This window comes from Parasteatoda tepidariorum, chromosome 10, assembly GCF_043381705.1.
Source record: "Parasteatoda tepidariorum isolate YZ-2023 chromosome 10, CAS_Ptep_4.0, whole genome shotgun sequence".
Classification (NCBI taxonomy): domain Eukaryota; kingdom Metazoa; phylum Arthropoda; class Arachnida; order Araneae; family Theridiidae; genus Parasteatoda; species Parasteatoda tepidariorum.
The window spans coordinates 84,911,645-84,934,177 of NC_092213.1; the positions used below are offsets into that span (position 1 = coordinate 84,911,645).

At 29.0% G+C, this 22,533-nt stretch overlaps 2 protein-coding genes across 3 annotated transcripts in view; one reads left to right on the forward strand and one right to left on the reverse strand.

Moving 5' to 3' along the window:
- The window catches only part of RFeS (Rieske iron-sulfur protein), a 17,827-nt gene extending 12,318 nt beyond the window's left edge, over positions 1 to 5,509 (forward strand). The window contains exon 3 of the mRNA XM_016049669.3: positions 4,867 to 5,509. Coding sequence (XP_015905155.1) covers positions 4,867 to 5,333 — 467 coding nt within the window. The 3' untranslated portion in view covers positions 5,334 to 5,509. The remainder of the gene's footprint in view (positions 1 to 4,866) is intronic.
- Positions 5,364 to 22,533, reverse strand: part of LOC107437612 (Rab geranylgeranyltransferase subunit alpha) — a 23,556-nt gene continuing 6,386 nt past the window's right edge. For both annotated transcript variants that reach the window (XM_016049668.3, XM_043045071.2), the window contains exons 4-13: positions 22,216 to 22,403; positions 21,874 to 22,068; positions 19,904 to 19,987; positions 18,286 to 18,365; positions 18,118 to 18,213; positions 15,282 to 15,430; positions 11,451 to 11,539; positions 10,760 to 10,888; positions 7,859 to 8,131; positions 5,364 to 5,643 (exon numbers count right to left, since the gene is read on the reverse strand). In XM_016049668.3, coding sequence (XP_015905154.1) covers positions 5,483 to 5,643; positions 7,859 to 8,131; positions 10,760 to 10,888; positions 11,451 to 11,539; positions 15,282 to 15,430; positions 18,118 to 18,213; positions 18,286 to 18,365; positions 19,904 to 19,987; positions 21,874 to 22,068; positions 22,216 to 22,403 — 1,444 coding nt within the window. In that variant the 3' untranslated portion in view covers positions 5,364 to 5,482. The remainder of the gene's footprint in view (positions 5,644 to 7,858; positions 8,132 to 10,759; positions 10,889 to 11,450; positions 11,540 to 15,281; positions 15,431 to 18,117; positions 18,214 to 18,285; positions 18,366 to 19,903; positions 19,988 to 21,873; positions 22,069 to 22,215; positions 22,404 to 22,533) is intronic.

Consider the following 22,533-nt stretch of genomic DNA (forward strand, 5'->3'; position numbering starts at 1 on the left):
CCTGTGCATATTATACACAATATATTAACCGCTTCCCTGATTATCCAGAGTTAACTCAGGTATTGCAAATATTTATTTTCCTGAGAAAATTCACTGTTTTTCCTGTGCATATTATACACAATATATTAACCGCTTCCCTGATTATCCAGAGTTAACTCAGGTATTGCAAATATTTATTTTCCTGAGAAAATTCACTGTTTTTCCTGTGCATATTATACACAATATATTAACCGCTTCCCTGATTATCCAGAGTTAACTCAGGTATGTATATATTGCAAATATTTATTTTCCTGAGAAAATTCGAGCATTGCAGAATTTTGTCAGTACGTTTTGTATTATCACGTTTTTACTTGGCTGGAATCAAAAAGAAGAAAAAAAATCTGCTGTTATTGGAAGTTTGCCAATTGAATAATTAATGCCAATCGGATAAATTGGGATAGTAAACTTATGGTAAATAAATTTTTTTTAAGAAAATTAAGATTTTAACTTAAAACTTGTGTATTATGTTTTGTTTTAGTTTCTTGTATTTATTAATGAAATAAAAAAAAAATGTGCTGATTTTTTTCCAATTTTTTTTTCTCCAAAAAAAAAAAATAGGCAAGGGAAGCGGTTAAGAGGAAACACAACAATTATTGTGTTCTTGTGTAAGCTGGATTGGGCTTACTGTATTCATTAGATTTAAATGCTGGAAAAACTTAGAGAGCAAAAAAAGGAACAGCTGAACATACAGTAGAGTCCCGATTATCCGAGTTAATGTAGACCACGACTAACTCGGATAACTGAAAAACTCGGTTAAAACAAAGAGTATAAAAAAGGAAAGAAAAAGAGCTGGTATAAATGTAATATATTTAAGAAATACGAGTATACCACATATAATTCCTATTATATGTGGTATACTCGTACAAACTCGTCATATGTGGTATACTCGTGGTATACTCGTCAAAGAGTATAAAAAAGGAAAGAAAAAGAGCTGGTATAAATGTAATATATTTAAGAAATACGAGTATATCACATATAATTCCTATTATTATTGAAAAGCTTACTTGAAAATACGTAAAAAGTATATTTGGCGAGAATTAGAGTTTTTACTTAAAAAAAGTCCTTGTTTTTTGTTTTATGTAACTTTGGGGCTTTTCTGCAGCAATGTTTCGCCATTGTTTAGGACAGGAAGGCTGGTGTCGCCTCTTTTTGTTGTTCTATGTATTCAGTAGCATTTTCGTCAGCTTTAAGTTCATCTGTGTGAGATTTTTATATGTTGATTTTTATCGTCACTGTCTTCATCATCTTCGCTAGGTTCATTTTCATTATTGACGATATTAACGATCATTTCATGGGGTCAAGTTGTTAGATTTTGTTTTCCCGAGTGTTTGGAAGCTAAAATTCAGATTTATTTTTCGGCAGTATTTTTGAAAATAAAAAATAAACTAGAACAAAAAAATCCTTAAAATATTTGATAGCTCGGTTAAAGCGGAAACTCGGATAACCGGGGCTCGGATTATCGGGACTCTACTGTACTTAAATATCCCATAGATTACGTTTTGAGTGATCATCATTTTTTAAGAAACAAAATTCCCTTTATTTTCCCAGTTCATAAGGAAAGAATCAAAATTCCCTGCCCTTTTCCTGTTAATTAATAAATTCCCTGTATTTTCCATATTTTCCCTGCAGGATGGCAACCCTGCTCTAAAAGGTACCTTTTTAGAGTAACCTGGTAGGGGTTTTAGACGTTCTTAACTGGTTTTGGACTGGACACGTGAGTTTTACTGTGTTAAAGTGTCCTAAACTGACTAAAACTGTCCAAAACCTTGAACATTGGTAAAAGGTAAAAATTCTATATGTGCAACCATTGTACCCATAATAATTACATAGATTAATAAGTATTTGACACTTTTTATACAATTTGCTTTCACTTATTGAAGGATAATATTATAATAGGGAAAGAGTTATAACTTTTAAAGCTCCATAATTCACTGAACAACAAGTGAATACTTTATCTTTTAAATATAAATAAATAATGCTTTTAATACTGATAAATTGTTTTTGCATAAAGATAAATAATGAAATATTAAAAATAATAAATAAAATTTTTTAATAAAATGAAAACTTGTCTTCATTTTGTTCAAAAATTAACCTTTCATTATTCACAATATTTTCTTAAAATTGTGACATAATTTGAATAAAAGTTTTTTTTGGATAGGACAGCTTCAATCCTGGATTAATCTCTTCTGTCCTAAACCTTCCCAACTCCTGTTTTTAGGAGATGAGATCAAGAAACATTTAAGAAAAATCAAAAATCATGCCTTTTAAGGACAACCCTAGTGTGGACCTTAATCTGAAATGAATTTATTTCATCTTCCTTTGTTTCAACGATTTTACTTGTAAGACTTATAAAATTGTTAGTCTACAATACAGGGCCGCCACTACCATTTTTCAATTTTATTTTGTAGGGAAATGTAATATCCGGCAAAAGTTACAGAGGCTATTTCCCCCCCCCCCTCCAATTATGTGACCTTACTGCAAGAAGTATTGCCTTAAAATCTTGAATTAGAACACCAAAATTGTTAATAATTTTGGAAATATCATTTGCATTCAAATTTAAAGTTTTATTCCTCAAAATAGTCTCCTAGAGATCTTTTACTATCCCTCTCTTGCAATCTAAGTGGTAGCTTTCTAACGAATTGAGATTTTGAATCAAATTGCTGAGAATTCAGACTATTACTAGTATTTTTTGAAAAAGTTGCAATTTATGTACTATCAGAAATTTGAAAAAGAATTGTGTTAATAGTTATAGACAACATAAGCATTATTGTTTCTTTATATATACTTTTCATATTGAGAGTAAAAAGCAGAACTGAAGCCCCTTTCTGCATAGAGAGATTCAATTCTGGTTCTATTTTCTGTGAGAAGTAGTAACTTCTCACAGAAAATGGAGACATAAATCAAATATTATGTTCACATGGATTTTCTTCTTTTGCTCTGAAAAAAAAACTGTGTATTATAACTCATTCGTGGACATCCTGTATTTTCGTCTAACAATTTGCATGAATCAAACAAGGACAAAATTTTCAATTTGGAGTAAGCTCTACACTGCGGTCTGATTGCAATACTGTTACAACAGATCTCCAGTTTCATCTTGCCAGTTTTTTAACCTCTTCATCGCATAAGAAAAATATTGAAATTGAATTTGTCCCCACTCACACATCTCTTTAAATTGCACAATTTTGAATATTGCTAAGAGGTGGCCCAACTTCACAATTTTAGCAGTGAGATTTCCCGCTTTGAATTGAATTCAAAATAATTTTGTACTTTCTGTAATTTCGCTTTCATTAGTGTTGTTAGTGTGATCAATGCGATTTTTACACTCAGATGCCCAAAATTGATTGTAAAACTTTTTTAACAATAAGGTTGGAAAATTATTTTATGCAGGTATTTATCTTAAAGCAATAGTAGGGTTGCCAACTATTTTCGGCCTACTATGGCAACTTTTTTTTGTCTGAAAAGGCTTTAAAAAAAAAGCAACTATTTTTAGGAAAAGGAGATTATTGAGAGACTTATCTGTACTTTTGGCTGTTTTTTTAAGCATAAATTGGGTTGACAATCTGCGACCCATGGAAGCTTCTGAACGCAATGAATTTTATACTTTGTGTTCTAAACACAAAAATTTTTTAGAAGGTTTTTTTTTTTAGTGAGAATATTTTTTTGAATGAATTCTAGTAATTAAAAGTATTAAATTTTCTGTGAATTTACTATTTTTTTTGCTAAAAAATTTAGTGCTAAAACACAAGCGTTTATATAAAAATTATTTTGCCATCAGCTTGACTGAATGGATCAGTGCATATGACAATTAAGTCATTTAATAAAATTTTAGTCATATGAATAAAAATATTTTGTTCTTATTTAAGCAGCTATTTTGTTCATTTTTTTCTGTGGCAACCCTGCAATGGAGTTAATAAATATGTTATTGCAGGAAAAACTAGAAATCAGTGGACAGGACATCGCATTCGCAAATTTAAGTTCAAAGATTTAATGATTTTCTGCAATTAAAAAAATGCTTTTTTGGGTTGGGAACTCAAAAAAAAAAAATCCAACAGAGATGGGGTTAGGAATTGAAATGCTTGTTCAGGGTGTGTAGCCAAATTATTCAACAAAAAATAAGCACCTTTTAAGCACTCGAAAAATATTTTTAAGCACTTTAAAATAATATAATTAGGCAGGGTTGGAGAGTTTTTGACAATTGACGGTTTTATCCGTCATGTCAAAAAAAACCTTTTGGCATTGTTTTTTACAATTGTCAAAAATCATGAAATTTTGAATTGTGTAAAACGAATGGCGTTTTCATATGTTACGGACTGACACTGCACGGAAATAGATTGGGGTTAAATTAATTGTGAAAACGTTGAATAGAACAATGTGAACTGGGTCTTTTGCAGAATTCATAGTGAAAATCAACATGGTTAAGGAAAAATCTCATTTTGAAAAAGGGAAAATTTAGCACTTTTTAAAAACATCCTATGAAAAAAGAACACTAGCGAGATTTTTCATCAAAAAATAAGCACCTTTAAAGTACTTTTCAAGCACTCAAAAAATAATTTTAATCACTTTCCAAAAAAATCATAATTAGGATCTGTGGAGTAATAAAAATTTTTTTTTCTATTCTTTTAAGTTTTTAATTTACAAACATAAAATCAATTAAATTATGTTTATCCTTAAATTATGTTTTGAAAATCCTTTCAAAAACTTCATCAAAAACTTCACATAATCATGATAAAATAACTAGTTTCTGATAAATATTGCAGAGAAAATTGTGAAAATCATGCATTTTTTGTAATTTATAATGACAATTGAAGAAAACTTTTTTTGTTTCAGTTGCTGGCGTTGGTGGTGCATATGCTGCTAAGAACGTTGTCACTCAATTTATTTCTTCAATGGCAGCCAGTGCTGACGTTCTGGCTCTGGCTAAAGTGGAAGTCAGCCTTTCCGAGATAGAAGAAGGGAAGAGCATGACATTCAAGTGGAGAGGAAAACCCCTCTTTGTGAGGCATCGTACTCAGGAGGAAATTAAGAAGGAAAGTGCTGTAGATATCACGCAGCTGAGAGACCCACAAGCTGATATAGATAGGGTGCAAAAACCAGAATGGCTCGTCCTGATTGGAGTCTGTACTCACTTAGGCTGTGTACCCATCCCTAATGTAGGGGACTACAAAGGCTACTTTTGCCCATGCCACGGTTCCCACTACGATGCATCCGGAAGAATTAGAAAAGGGCCAGCTCCCCTAAATTTAGAAGTACCCCCATATGAATTCACCACTGACTCCACTCTCATGGTTGGTTGAGTGAAGAAAAAGAAAGAAAAGACAATTGAAAACAGATGTAAAAAATAATTTATTTATCAGCAGCAAAATAAATGATTTAACAATGTATAAAGCATGAAAAGCAACAACTGTAAGTTAGGCAATCTTGCATAGAAATATGAATTTTACAATTAATTAAAATTTACATTAAAGTGAAATTGTCCATTATTTTGAAAAATACACAAGGTTTTATTATAATCTGCTTCGAGAAATAGAGGGTTGTCTTGCAAGAACAATTCTTCAAGGCTTGAGCAGGTTTTCAAAATGTTCAAATTCTTTGGTTCTTTTATACCTATTTAAAAGATTAAGGAAATCAATATAAATTCACTTTCATGTGTGGCTTGGTGTACACGGCTCGAAAATAGCTTTGGAGCACTTTACAGCATAAGAGTTGTCAGTTGTAATTAGAAATTTAAAATACATTCCATTCACTTATCTCGTTTTATATTAATAAACTAATTTTTTAAGCTTGCTTGATAGTTGGAAAAGCCTAAATAAATTCTTTATTTATCTTTTTAAAATTAATTAAGCTAGGTGTGTTTTTCAAATCGCGGGAATACTAATTCCTACATTTAATTTTTAAGTCCCCAGTGACAATGAATAATAGTGCTTTTCAAATTCTGTGAATATGAAACAGTATACAATGGAGCATCGTTTATACTACATCGTTTTAGTGTGGTCCCAAATCATTCCTATTCATTTTAGTGTAAAAATATATCATTTATACGACGCACAGAATCAGTTATACGTCAGTTTTTAGATTTTGTTCACGTTTATTTAATTTTTTATTTTTCCTTGTGTATTTTAAAAAAGGCGCAATTTGCCAACATGAATGATTCAGAAGAGGGTGCTAACAAGAATGCTTGGATGACGACCGTAATTTTTACTAGATGACTGAAAAAACTAGACAATGTTATGAAGAGGCAAAAACGAAAAATTTTGCTATTCATTGACCAATGTCCAGCGCACCCATCGATACTAATTATTTTGGAAAATGTGAAAGCTCTCTTTTTTCCTGCAAATTGCACAAGTGCGCTTCAGCCATTAGATTTGGCCGTGATTAGAAATCTAAAATTAGCATCATAGAAAGCAGTAAGTTCAACTCGCTATTCAAAGCATTGTAGAGACTAATAGCAAGAAAATATAATTAAAGGTATCATACATTAAAATTGCTCACTGCAATTTTTCTTCTTTGGTTATTCGTTTGTTTTGCTTTCTCTAATTTAGAAATTTATGTAAATCAACACGTTAAACATTAAAATTAACTGAAAACAGAGTTAGTTTCAGTTTTAGAAGTAAAAATCGTTTATACGACACTCCACTGTATTTGATATAAAATCGTGAAAATATAAAATAGTGTGAATACAGAACGCGGCCGTGTGATTTAAAATCATATGAACAGAAAATATACATCCATGTGCAAACACTCCTACAAAATGAACACCTCATCATAGATATTTTGTCTCTGTAAAGTGAACATGAACAGTGTTTGAAAACGTTATTTTCTATCTCTTCAAACCGGACACCAATATATATATTTTTTTATATTTGAAAAAAAAAACTATTTCTGCTTAAAATTAATTCCCCCCTCAAAAAGAGAAAAATATGCATCCTTTAAAGGATGCATAAATTTTTTTGCCTTATATATGACTAAAAATTTTGTTAAAATCAATCATACTCCTGTCACTTTTCTTTCTCTTTGCTAGAAAAAATGATACTGCTCATTTGAAACATTTTGGACAGAGGCATGTGCATAATGTAAATACATATTTCAAATTAATAATATGAAACCTTTTGTTATTGAAAGCGTAACAAAGGCATATAGCAGTAGTACAAATTGAATCATTTCTTGATTTTTATTCTATTTAACCCAGTAACTAGCAGGTAGAGAAGATTTATCTAAACTGTACAGAATTTGAATAAATATTAGTTAACCAAAAAATGAAACTTAGAAAAGAAAAAACACGAAAATTTGACAGTGTATTTCCTAAAAACACTAGTAAATCGCTTGCCTTACCAATTTGTTTGGAAAAAAAAGCAACACAAGTTTTAAATTGAAATTTTTTTGATGTGTAAAAACATTTTATTTACCATCAGTTTACTATACCGAGTAGTCTCGGGCAAATGAAAAAAGTAAAATATAAGTTTTTGTTTGACAGTTTTTAAAACAAGATACAACACAAAGTGATACTTTCCAAACGCCAGTAAAATGATATGTCATATTTTTTACTCTTTTTCCTCTATGCAAATTCAGCAACGCCTGTTTACACAAAATATGTGAGCAATCCAACAGCAAAACTCCCAACACAAAACTTGGCAAACTTCCAATCGCAGCAAATTATTATTTGCTTCCGGAAGAGTAAAAACAAAATGTACTAACAAAATTCTGCTACGCCCGAGTTTTCTCGAGATAATCGGGGAAGTGGTTAAATACTTTTTTTCTTCTTCAATATTCTTCAAATCTTAGAGAATCTAATTATTATTATAAAAACAGTAATAAAGGATACAGTTTCGTTGTACCGATAAAGATTTCAAGTGCTTTAAGTTCTCTACACCATGGAAGGTTGTCAGCTGATTGTCATCTAAAATGGCACTTTTTAAGTAAACTAAGTACTGGAATGGGTAGATTGAAGTTAAATTGTTGGATGATAAATCTATGTGCTCTATTAAGAGAAAGTGATCAAAATGATGGAGGCTGGTTAAATGATTCTTGGAGAGATCAATGGAGCGCACATCAACTGGGAGACTCTCAATCATGTTTTCAATCACAAATTTACTTCCTGAAAGGAATAAATTATAATATTAGACATATACATAGGGTATCCGCGCACCTGGTAAGTCATGAATTTCGGTATTGCACAAAATTTGTCATGATTTTAACTATTTTTTTAAAGAAAGTTATGGATTTAGGTCGCCGAAAAATATAATTTTTAAAATGGAGTTCCGAATATCTGAATTTCTAACAAAATCCCCACTCACAGTCTATTTTATTAAAATATAAAATGTTTTTATCATGCTCTTTAAAAATTATGGTTTCAAAAATGAAAGAAAAAACATTTCTAGAGCAGATTATCTTTTAAACTTCTGTGATTTCAGAATTTTTATGATTATTTATTTTTTTCATTTTATCAATTTAAAATTTTAGTTGAAGTAAGCCAGTCATTGGCAAATTTTTTTTTATTCCGAAATGAGTACAGAAAAATCAAGAGTATATCTTTCTTTTCCGATGAACAAGAAAAGTATCTTTAGAAATAATTCTACAGAAAAAAAAAAGAAAAAGAAATTACTTGCTTTTGTATTTTTTTCAGCTATTTTATTGCTTTAACTCTTTCTTTAAATTTAAAATCTATAAATATATGAAGATGCAGAGTATTACAGTTTTAGTTGTACCTATCATTTCAATGAATGTTGTTATAATGCTTTTTTAAATGTATTGTTGTGTTTTTGTCGTAGAAAATAGTAACTTCGTTAAGTCATGAAAAATTCATGGATTTGAATATCTAAAATGTAGCGGATACCCTGTTCCTTCAAGGGACCGAGATTTCGGTTCACTGCAACTGGGACTTCACTGTATTAGTCAACAATTTTAACTAGTTCCAAACCCTCTTTTTTTTACCATTTAAATTAATGACCAATTAAATGAAATACAAAAATGACTGAAATATAATACCTAGCAACAAAAAATGTGCTAACTTTTATTTTTTTATTACTCTTCGTCTTGCGTGGAAAAAAAATTAGTAGGGGGGGGGGCACCTGTGAACATGATATGTTTTTCCAATATGATATGAAATAAAAAATCTTGAAATTTTTTCAATTGATGGTAGTATCAATCCTACCTCTCTGCAAAACTTTCAGAACAATAAGCTATTTTGTTCTATTCTGAAAATTTCTTTGTATCAGCTGGTGTTGTATATACTTTTATCACTCGCTTCAAGTGAAAACGTAGTATAAACCAACTAATAAGCTAAAATTAACTATTGCAGACCATTATATGAACATTTAGGTATGTTTATGACAATTATTATTTTTTTTCCTTAATTAAAAATTCTTTATTTTTCAAGTTAGGTTTAAGAAAGATGATGGGGCACTTGTGAACAAAACATCTGGGGCAGATGTGAACAATTCACATGTGTCCCTACATAGTATTAAGATTATTATCCTCATGATATTATAAGTTTAAAAAATATGTATGCATTTAAAATTATTATTATTTAATTTTCCATAATTAATTGTTAATTTTTACTTTAAAATTTTTTTTTAATTAAATGGTTGATCAACAATTTTGTGTTGTATAATGATTACAAGAAGTAAAAAGACATAATATTTTATTACTTAAAAAGTTAATTTTATAATAATTTTTAAAATATATTATTATTCTTAGTAGAAAACCTATTTTGCAAAAGCAATATATGCAAGAATAATCTTTATTTAACAAAATATTCTTTATGCTGCATCGTTAAGAATTGAAGCATTTGTCCAGATACTGGAAGAGTGCAACTTCTCTGAATGCTGAACCAATTCAATAATGAAGCAAACAAGAAAAAATTCTTATTGCTACATTGCATGCTATTGATAGTTTTAAAAATCTTTTATATGTATTTATTTTGAAGTAGAAATTTCAAAATCATTACAAAAAAAATGAAAAAAATTAGTCGAAGACAGAAAAAAGTTCAAAATATTCAACTTCCTCTCTTTTTTTGGTTCACTTGATCTACAAAAAATAACATCATACGTGTGTAGCAGTGTTTCCCAAAGTATACAGTTCCCAGGGGTATGGGAACAGTTTAGCGGGGGTACACGTTCTTATGCGAAATATCTTGCAACAAACGAAAATTTCAAAAGATTTTATTTAAAAACAAAACTAGCCATGAAAATTTACGATTATGTATTTTCCATTAGCTATTTTTTGAAGAGTTAACAGCAACAGCTAGTTGCTATTTTTTATAGTAAAAAACACATTCATTTTTTATTAGTGGTACACAGCATTACAAAAAATTTAGAAAGGGTACACAAAAGTCATAAGTTTGGGAAACACTGGTGTGTAGCTAGGCACGGAAGCGAACATATCGTTCACTATAAACCGTGTATTTATAAATAAATCTGCCGAATCGGATGGCAAGGGCACCCAATGATAACAAAACTTCTGCATAAATAAATAAAAAAAAAATTAATGCGGAAACATGAAAAATAATTTTAAAAACTATTCATACATCATAGCTGCCAACTCTATTGGATTTCCCAGTAGACTACATGGTTTTGTTTTATACACACATTATTATCAAAATAATTTATTACAGGAAAGAAATAAAAACTTCGCTGTTATAATTTCAGTTTAATAAGTACAAAAAAAATAAGGACGGTTTCTATCAAAATAACCTATCCTTTTTTGTTACATACAGTGAACTTACCCAAGTCTTTATAATAATTCTTGCGTAAGGCATCAATTTTCATCAGCTTATTCATGAAATCTACAATTTGGTCGTCAAACTTGCTATCATTCAGGGCTCGCATCAACAAAACACAAGTAAATACTGTCCCTTAAAAACAAAAATATTGCTGTTAGCTTCTTATAATTCAATCTAAACAAGAAAGAAAGTATTTTTCGCCTAATTAAACAGGGTGCGTAGCCAAATCTTTCAACAAAAAATAAGCACTCAAAAAATATTTTTAAACACCATATACATTAACAAAATAATTTTCAAAATGATCATGATAAAATAACTAGTTTTTGACCAGGAACTCTTTTTCTTGATTATATTAGCCATTAAAAAATGATCAGGAGATTTTTCGGTTTGATTTCAGAGGTTGGAAGCTTGAAATTGTGAATAACTTGCAAAATGCATCAGAGTTGTACATGAGAGTGCAATAATCTCACCAAAGACAGCTCACATGCGGACTCTCAACTATTTCATCAAACTTGTAAAATGCTTGGCGCTTTCATAGGCTATGGACCGACGGTACGCTGAAATAGATTTCGGTTGAATGAATTGTGAAAACGTTGAATAGAATAATGTGAAAAGCACGCTTTACCATAATACCTGGCAAAAATTGATTGCAGTATTATATGAAATTTAGATTATCTCCTGTAAGAACACTTACATTTATTGTCTGGTTCTAGATCATTAAGTTGTTGGCAAGATTCCAGCTCCTGCTCCAAAACATCTTTAGCTGCTGCATTCAATGTAGACCTAAAAGAAATAGAAATTTTTATGCAAAAAAAAAAAAAAAAACGAAAATTGTTGGGCCACCATTAACCATTAAGGCGAGGGGTGCAATCTATGGCCAAGAATTCAACTTCTGCCATACCCATACGTCATACCCATTTATACTGTCAGATTCATACATGCATTCATTCATTCATCCACAGATCGTAATTTTGACTTGAACCAGAGAGCGATCAATCTCGAATTCAGCACCCCTAGAGGTATTATTTATAATGGGATACAGAAAGGGTACCACAATTAAAAAGCAGAAATTGCCATATAGTGCAAATTTTCAGCAATTTAGCTAAATTCAAGGGTGCCGTTAAAAGCTGTAATGAATATCTACAAAGGAAATTCATTACTATAACCTCTGACATATTACCTGATTAAAAAATGATACCACTGACATATTTTGCAGACTATTAAAACAATATCTAGAAAAATAAACATTGTCTTTTTAGGGGATGGCAAATTTTTTAAAAAAAAGGGAAAACTTTTTTTTTGTTTTTACTTGTTCTAATTTTTTTCCCTTCTGCTTGAGCTTGCAATTTTTGCTCATTTTTATTTTTTCAAATTTGAGGTGAAAATGAATTCACAGGCGATAAGTCGTGTTAGAAGGTGACCAGAACAGCTTAAAAAGACTCCTTGGCATATCAGGGACAGTTTGAAAAAGTATATTGGCAGATTCCTTTTAAAAAATGTTGGTTAGAAAATGACTAAATATTATCTTATGATTGAATATTATTGAAAAGAGTAATAAAAAATAGGTTTCGTAAATGCTTATTATTATTCAAACAAACATTCCAAAATATAGCCTTTTATTTTATAATTTGAACAGAGAAATTGTTCAAATTCGGAATTTTACCACAGTTGGGGCTCGTGATTTTTTTAAAAAAAAATCAGATTTTTTTGATTTTTATTCAAATACACTGTAAGAATTTTGATTTATGACTAAAAAACTTTATAAATGTTTAATCAAAATTAAATTAATATTAAAACTATATTGTAAGAATATTATATTTTTAGCTAAGCTTTTGTACAATAAAGCTCTGACTACCTAAAACAATTTTTCATTANGATTATTCTATCATTTTTCCTAAAGTTGAATTTGTAAAGGTACCGTTAAACGGTAGTAAATTTGGCTTGGACAGACCCCTGTACTTTAACTATTAAAACAAAGTTTCAGTTAGCAAACCATAACTTTAATTTAAAATTGTGATTTCTTTTTTTTTTCTCTTGATTTTTAAAATGACAAAATAAATGTAACAGATTGTGTTTATAAATGTAGTTATTCCTCAAAAAATAAATCAATATTTAATCTATATATTTTTATATTAAAATATTCATTTTTAATCCTACCTCAAAATAGATAAGTTCAGCTAAAAAAATTTTTTAAAAAATCTATGTACTCATTGAAATTTTTTTTCAAAAATTTCTTTATTGAAATCTGATAATGTCAAAGATACTGTAAACATATTATTAGAAAAAAAAACCTTAAATGTTTACTTTAATCTGTACTTTCAATCTTAAGAATCAAAAGATTTTTAAAAAAGTAATTTCAAATGTGTTGGAATTTAACACACACCAAGAAAGAAAGTAATTTCGTTAGCTAAAATGAATTAATGCAGCAATAATAAATTTTAAAACTATTGCAGCAATTTAATTAAAATAAATTTTAAAACTAAGAAAATAAATAATAAAGGTATCAATAATTTGAAACACTGTTTTTTAACTTTTTAAATCAATATATATGTATAAAAATCAGTTGATTTAAATCAATGATTTAAAAAAAAATCATTTGATTTAAATCAACAAACCCTGTTACAGATCAACTAACATGTTGATCAGAGTTGCCACTGATATCTGTAAATAAAATTCCCACTGTTTTTCCTGCACAAATTATACACATTATGTTAATACACATTCACTGCACTCTTGTGAAGTATATTAGGATGAAGATGCTTGTTTTAGTTGATTGAAAAATAAGAAACAGCTCAACATAAAACAAATAATGAAATAATATAATATAGATGAACAATCATCTTTAAATATCTCATAGATTGCAATTTGAGAGGTGTGCATTTTTTTAAAGACAAAAATAAGAAATAAAATTCCCTCATTTTTTTCTAGTTTGTTAGGAAAAATTCCCTGCATTTTCCCTGTTATTTTAGCTGATTTTTAAATTCCCAGTACAGGGTGAGTAGCCAAATCTTTTTTTTTAAAATTAAATATTTTTCAGAGACTTTACATGATCACGATAAAATATTTAGTTTCAGACAAAGAACTCTTTTTGTCGATTATATTAACCATTATAAAATGATCAAGAGATTTTTCGGTTCGATATTAGAGGGCGGAAAATGAAATTGAAAATATCTTGCAGAATGCAGCAGAGTTGCACAGGAGAGAGCAATAATCTCACCAAATCCAGCTCAGTAGACACACACACAGACTTGCAAGTATTTCATCAAACATGTAAAATAATTGGCGCTTTCATACGCTGCAGACCGACAGTAAGCCAAAATGGATTGTGGTTCAATGAATTGTGAAAATTTTGGATAGAACAATATAAAAAGCCCGCTTTTGCATAAAACCATGTGGCGAAGAAGAAAAATATTTTTGAAAAGAAAAAATTAAGCACTTTTTAAAAACATCCAATGAAAAAAGCACCTTTAAGGGCTTCTAAAATACAAAAATCGAAAATATGCACTTTTTTAAAACGCTATGCACCATGCTGTATTTTCCAGGTTTTTCTTATTCTCCCTGTGAAGTGGCAACCTTGTTTAAAAATGTAACATTAACTAGAGTCAGAAAATGTAGATGCACGCTGTGCACGGATACATTGGTAGAGATTTAACAATGTTGTGGATTTTTTAAAATATTTTTTGTAATATTAAAAAAAATAAGCATGAAAAAAAAAGTTTACAGGTAAAACAAGATTATTTAGTTGAACAAGATTATTAAGTGAGCTGATGTAAAAAGATAAAACTGTTCATTTAGCTCAAAAATTAGTGATCCCATGGTAAGCAGGCTAGCAAGCAACTGGACACGGCTATTGCTGTACAATGAAAATAAACAATTACGGTGACAGTAGCAAAACTTTTTAATGTAATTTCCTTTGCTAATAAAAAAGCAACATAGTTGCTAAGTTTGACACGAAAAGTTAAATAATGATTTTGCGGTTAAGAATTACGGGAGCAAAATTATTAATATTCCTTCATATGATAATTACTTATTACTAAACATACCAACACTTCACAATACAATACAACATACAATAATCAGTCTTTTGAGCGGTTATGGTACGTTTACTGTTAGTATGAATGCAGATATTATACACAATATATTAAGAGGAAGCACAGATTCACTGCACTCTTGTGAACTATATAAGGATAAAGATGCTACTTTTAGTTGTTGGAAAAACTTTGAGGTAACAAGAAGCAGCTCAACATAAAACAAATAATGCTATAATAAATGAAATAACATAATGTAGCTGAACTATCACCTTTAAATATCCCATAGATTAAGCTTTGAGAGGTCAGTATTTTTTTAAAGACAAAAATAAGAAATAAAATTCCCTGCTTTTTAAGGAAAAATTCAAAATCCCCAGCACTTTCAAATGATTTTTAAATTTCTTCTATTTTCCAGGTTTTCCCTGTAGAGAAAATAATATTGAGATTTTTTTTAATACAAAACTAAAACTAAAATTCAATATCATAATAAAAATTACCGAAATATATCTCGTCTGCTGCTTTTTTTCCACGTAGAGGAGAGAATACCATCCAGAGAGCAAGATAAACTATCTTCTATATCTCTCTCAGAAAGCTTAACAGTGACAGAAGAAATAGTGTCTACAGGATCAAGTGGAAAATCACATAACTGAATTGGAAAGAATTGGTAAAATCAGTTATACACAAATGCAGTTCTCACAAAATCTATCAACACAGTGCAAAAATGTTTCGAAGAAATTGCTAAATTTAAGAGAACGCCATACAACGGGAGAAATTTTTATCGCAAATTCTCTTTCACCATCATCACCAATGGCTCGACAACCCAGGCTGGGCCTTGGCTTTCTCAAGAAATTTTTTCCAGGCTAACCTTTTTCCTGCTAGTGTTTTCCAACTTTTAATTTTTAAGACAAAAAGGTCTTTTCTAGGCCATCTATCCATCTCAAATTCGGCCTGCCTCTTTTTCGTGTGCCAACTGGTCTGGCATCGAAAACTCTTTTTGCGGTACGGTCTTCGTTCATTCTGATAACGTGGCCTGCCTGTTTTATTCTTCGTCGTTTAATAATGTCAGGTTCATTATATGAGTGACAAGCTCTAGATTTGATCTTCTAAGCTACACATTTTTTTGTTGACTTCTTCCAAAAATACTTCTTAAGACCTTTCTCTCAAAGTTACCCAATATAACCTCATCCATACAAGATAGGGTCCAGGTTTCACAAGCATATGTTAAAATTGATTTCAAAAGAGATTTATATAATAAAGCTTATAATAAGTATCAATTCATATAATAATGCTCCTTCACCTCAATAACTAATTTAAAGTATAGAAAAAGGGAGTTCAGACAAACCTAGAGTAAGCCAAGAAGTTTCAAATACTGAAAAGAAATTTTTAAAATATCAAAATTGAAATAAATTCTGAGAAGATAATTTAGGATTTCGGAATGGAGAAATTCTCTTCCAATAATTTTTTTTGCATTTTGATATTTCAAATTTTTTTTCAGCAATTGAAAATTCATGGCTTACTATAGATTTGCCCTGAAGTTTATTGTAATATTTGCCTGAACTCACTTTTTCTTTCTTTTAAATTATGGAGGAGAAATAAAATTTGTGATGAAAAGTTTCTCCCGTGGCATGGCATCCTATTAAGAAAATGTTTGATAGTTTTGTATTATAATCAACATAAAGTTTTATAAAAATGAAAACATTGAAAAATATTTTTTTGAATTAATTTTATCAAAATTAGGTGCCATCAAAGAGCTTGAAACCAGTTACAAGAGTCAGTAAATTGCTTGCTAAAAGCTTTTTAACTGAGATTTTGTATTCGAAGAAAGTTTATCATTTTATATAAGTTTGATGCAACTGTAACCATTTCAAACACGGTAAAATATGCCGCATATAATTTTTAATCAGATTTATTTAAATAGTTTTTATAAAAAATATTTTCATTAATCAACAGGGTCTATGCACATATGACTTTGAAATTCTTAGAACTTTTTCTAGAGAAAATAATTTTTCTCCAGGATGACAAAAATAAGAATAATTTAAGAACTTGAAATCTTTACAGGGTGCGTAGTCAAATTTTTCAACAGAAATGAAGCACGTTTTAAAAAAAAATATCATAATTAGGCAAAATGCACACTAATAAAAAATTTTCTTCAAATTGTTGAAAGTTTTTCATAAATATATTAACAAAATGCAATAAATTTTTTTAAAGATTATGATAAAACAAGTAGTTTCTGATAAGGAATTCTTTTCTTGATTATATTAGCCACCATAAAAACAATTTATACAGAATTTTAAATATATTCAATATTGAGAGGCTCATTCCATTTTTTAAATGAATAATTATTTTATTTAATTATATAAAAATATCAATTTGTTTTAAAAACTATCATACAAAGACTAATATTTAACTTTTTTCATTTGCTCGAGATAACACCGGATAGTAAACTAACGATAAATTAAATGTTCTTTACACATAAAAAATTAAAACTTTTGAATTATGTTTTGTTTTAGTTCCTTGTATTTATTAATAAAACTAAAAAAATACGTTGATTTTTTGCTTTTTTTTTTCAAAAAATTTGGCAAGGGAAGGGGTTAATGAAAAAAAAATTGGGGTCGGCTGGCAATTGACATACACTTTTTTTAAATCACCATTAATTATATTTAGTCACCTCGTGTCTGCATGCTACCATTAATTTTGCTGATAATTAAAGAACTGTTTTCAATTTTCATAAACAAAATCTTTCCCTTAAAGGTGCTCTTATTAAATTTTTAAACAAAGAAAGTTTACTATAATCTGCAACATTAAATCAAGAGTGCATAAAATTTTGATAAGTATTCTTAATATTAATTTTTATATTTAAAATGGCTTGAATAAAAAAAAAAATTTGCAACTGCTAAAGAGAATGAAATTACCCAAACAGATGAGACAGGCATATTTTGACTGACAGACCTCCAACAAGTATGAACTGTGGTATCATTAACATACAACTTTAAATTCTGAGAGTTAACCTAGAAGAATTAACAAATCAGAAGCTGAAACATCAAAACTGGTATTTATGATAGTGTTCAGANTTAATTATATTTAGTCACCTCGTGTCTGCATGCTACCATTAATTTTGTTGATAATTAAAGAACTGTTTTCAATTTTCATAAACAAAATCTTTCCCTTAAAGGTGCTCTTATTAAAATTTTAAACAAAGAAAGTTTACTATAATCTGCAACATTAAATTAAGAGTGCATAAAATTTTGATAAGTATTCTTAATATTAATTTTTATATTTAAAATGGCTTGAATAAAAAAAAAAATTTGCAACTGCTAAAGAGAATGAAATTACCCAAACAGATGAGACAGGCATATTTTGACTGACAGACCTCCAACAAGTATGAACTGTGGTATCATTAACATACAACTTTAAATTCTGAGAGTTAACCTAGAAGAATTAACAAATCAGAAGCTGAAACATCAAAACTGGTATTTATGATAGTGTTCAGAGTTTTATTACCTGTAGAGGTTCAGAAAGCAACACAAGGATTGATTTTTCAGGTTTAAAGACACTAACGTTTAGAATTTGAAGAATTGAATCTGAAAAACACCAGGATTTAAAATTGAGTCATATTTTAAAAAAATGCTATTTATAAAGTAGATACAATCAACTTTTGTTTTGGAAATTGATACAGAATATTTTTGTTATGGTACTTTTAAGAACAAAACTCAAAATACCAGATTCAGTGATTAAAATCTTGTACAATTATTAATACAGAACTCAAACTCCCATTTCAGCGATTGCTTTTTGACACATTTGATTCACATGACGAGTTGCATGGGTGTCTACAAGGAGGGCAAGTTACCGTAAACAATTTTGAGATTTTTTGAATTTTAAGGGGAATATTTATAAAAGATTTTTTTGGGATAGGGAAGATTTTTGCAAGTCAAATTATTATACTCTAATTGAACAACTTTACAATCATATAAAATGAAAACACATTTATTTTTAGCGAGTTAGTTAAATAGTTGATTTTTTTCTTTTTAAGGGTTATCTTTAGAAATCCTTTTAGAAAATTTTTTCAGTGAGAATTATTTTTAAAGCAAACTCAAATTTATATCTCAAATCATAATTTTAAGGGGGATATTTATAAAAGATTTTTTCGGGATAGGGAACATTTTTGCAAGTCAAATTATTATACTCTAATTGAACAACTTTACAATCATATAAAATAAAAACACATTTATTTTTAGTGAGTTAGTTAAATAGTTGATTTTTTTCTTTTTCTTTTTAAGGGTTATCTTTAGAAATCCTTTTAGAACATTTTTTCAGCGAGAATTATTTTTAAAGCAAACTCAAATTTATATCTCAAATCATATCTCAAATTTACAATTACATAAAATAACAAAAAAAGCACAATTGTAAACAGCTATTTAGTTTGACTGGAGCATCAATTTTTAATTCTTGTAGGGATGGAATATTTTGCAAAATACCTCAAGGCGGTGGGGATTTTTTTTCTTTCCATTTTTATTTCACCTTTGTAATATCTGAAAATGTTTAAGTGAAGAAAGAGGTGCAATGTATTGTATATATATTACCTAGCTGTAAATCATTAATACGAACTACATATTAAAATATATGTTTCATTAAAATAAAAAAATTTCATCCGAGCTATTTTAGGAAAATAATTTTTTTGCTTGCACTTCCCACTCTCTTAATACAATAAATATTCGTTGCAAAAATAGATAATTTGGCGCCTTTGTAAATAATTGTTTACAGAGCACTTCGATATGAAAATGTATTTAATTCAGAAATAAATTTTTGAAATATTTAAAATTAAAGCTTAAGATTCCTTTTACATCATAATTCAGTTTAGCGAAAATTAGAAGTGGCAGATTAAGAATTCTTTGCAACAATGTTCTTTGCAAAATGTGTAACGCATTTATTTAACTTTAAATTTTGAATTATTATTTAATTATAAAATAATTTTTTCCATTTTGTTATTACATTTCTCAGCTTTTTTGATATGAGGAAAAAACTAGTCGCAGAAAAATTATATTTTATTGTATTCATTTTCTCCTTCGTTCTCTTTCCAAGATACCTTTAAGCATAAAGTAAGTGATGTTTATATACTTACTTTTTCCTAAGAGCCACCTGTGATAAAACCATACACTTTGATCATCAGGATCGGTAAACGCGGCATTTTGTATCAACTCAAACTCTGTAAAGAAAGAAACAAAAATTTATTTCAGTCAAGATAGGAAAATCATGATTTTTAAAAAAAAAAAAAAAAAAAAAAAAAAAAAAAAAAAAAAANAGGATTTTTTAAAAAAAATAATCAATCAATGCTACCATAAAATGAATTAGGAATGCTTAAAATTACAGTAGAGTCCCGATTATACCAGTTAATGTGGATCACGACTAACACACCAAAGAGCTCGGTTAAAAAGAAGAGCATAAAAAAAAAGGAAAAGAAAGAAGTGGTATAAATGTCATACATTTAACAGCGCGTATAGCCAAATCCTTAATCAAAAAAATAAGCACCTTTTAAGTACATTTCAAGCACTCACAAAATATTTTTCACCGCTATCTACATTAAAAGAATGCAAAATAATTTTTAGACTTTACATGATAAAATATTGCAAAACATTTAAAATGATTGGCGCTTTTATACGCTATGGACTATCGGTATGGCAAAATGGAATGTTGTTGAATGAATTGTGAAAACATTGAATAGAACAATGTGAAAAGCAGGCTTTTACATTGCATGGCGAAAATCGACATGGTAAAGAACTAAAACCTCATTTTCGAAAAGGAAAAACTAAGCACTTTTTAAAGACACCCAATGAAAAAAGCACCTTTAAGGGCTTTTTAAAAACAAAAATAAGCACTTTTTAAAAACGCTAAGCACCATGTATTAGTCATATTTATTTAAATATTTAAGCAAGCAATAATCTGTGTGAAAATTCTATATAAGTTGGGATTTTATTAGAAATCTGATTCAATTTGAGGGAATTTTCTAAAATGTACAAAAATTAGGAGAATTTTTATTGAAGAGAATTATATTAGTTTAAAATCCAGTAGTCTACTGGAAAATCCAGTAGAGTTGGCAGCTATGTAAAAATAAACTAGAAAAAAATAATACTTGAAATATTTTATAGCTCGGTTACAGCGAAAACTCGGATAATCGGGCCTCTGCTATTTCTAAAAATAACATAATTAAAATAGTTGATATTTCTTACTAAAAAATTTTTAATTGCTGAATAAAGTTATTTTTATTTAAGCCATTAAAATATTTTAGATACTCCTATGGCAGAATTTTTTTGGGCTTTCTGCAACAAATTTCCCTGGCACTTTAAGATATTTTTAATTATAACAATCACTAATTTAACGTAATAGAAACGTTATGTTTACAGAAGAAAGTGTAAAATAAAAATTTTCATTTTAAAAGTAATATTTTTTTAATTCTAATATTATAGGCGATATTCTCGCATTCTGTGGGAGGAAAATTCGAATTTTTTAAATCATTACACAAATTAGAATACGTAAATAAATCAAACGATTATGAATTTAAATTTGTACTTAAATTGAAAATCGTAAAATCCGTGCAGAATTCCCAAAATAAAGAACACCAATCACTCGAATAGGACTCTTTAAAAAAGAGATACTCAAATAAGCAAATGAAAATATGGTGTTCTATAAAGAAAAAAAAATGAAAGAAAGAACATTTCTAGACCAAACTATCTTTTAAACTATCGCGATTTCTGAATTTTTTATTTTATATTATTAATTTGGAATTATAACTAAAGCCAGTTATTACCGATTTTTTTTTAAAAATCTTAAATGAGAATAGAAAAATCATGATTATTTCTTTCCTCTCTGATGCACAAGAAAGACATCTTTCAAAAAAAATTCTGCAGAAGAAAAATTATTTTTTTTTGAAAAATTATGTAGAAAGGAAAGCCAAAAAATTTTCCCTTTCCAAAATGAAAAATCTTTCTGCAAAAACATTGTAGCATTCTGTGACAGTGTCGCCGCAATTCTGCCACGGGGTTAGATACTGTACAACAGTTCTGGACTCTACTGGCCGCTATGTAAAATAATTACCTTTCAGCAATACATTTTCTTTGATGGATCCTGTTACAGTATCCAAGTGAATAATGGGTAACAGTTTACTGCGGTAATGCCAGGCAGAATAATTGGAGAAGTTAGACTCTATTAACTTGCTCGTGTACTCTAACTCTTCTTCAGGTGAGATAAGGCATTTCTTAGCAACAAGGCGGCGATAATCCCAACAATGAACTACAAAATAATAATTAGTTGTAAATGTTAGTGTGCTAATCAAGTTTTAGACAAGAATTTTTCTTTATATATAGCGATTATAATTATTTAATTATTATTCAATCAATATCATTAAACCTAGTTCTAAATAAAATAACATTTAATTACAGTTGCGTTCATCTTGAGAGAGGAAAAAGTTGCAAAGTTTCAACTCTCGCTTCCAATCAGCATCAGGATTGAATTCCATGACCCAGAAACGATGATTCCACGTGGAATAGGATTTAGGATTGACTTTGAGGCAATGTTGAGTGAGATCCAATTCCAAGAGACTAAGTTTCTTCAGCTCCTCATCATCCCTAGTTTGATTTGGAAAAATACAAACGAAAATATTAATCCTTTCGCGACGAATAATTTTTTTTACAACAGAACAATTTTGGAAGCATAAACTATGAGTAAGGCAGCATTATGCACGGTAGTGCCATGTAT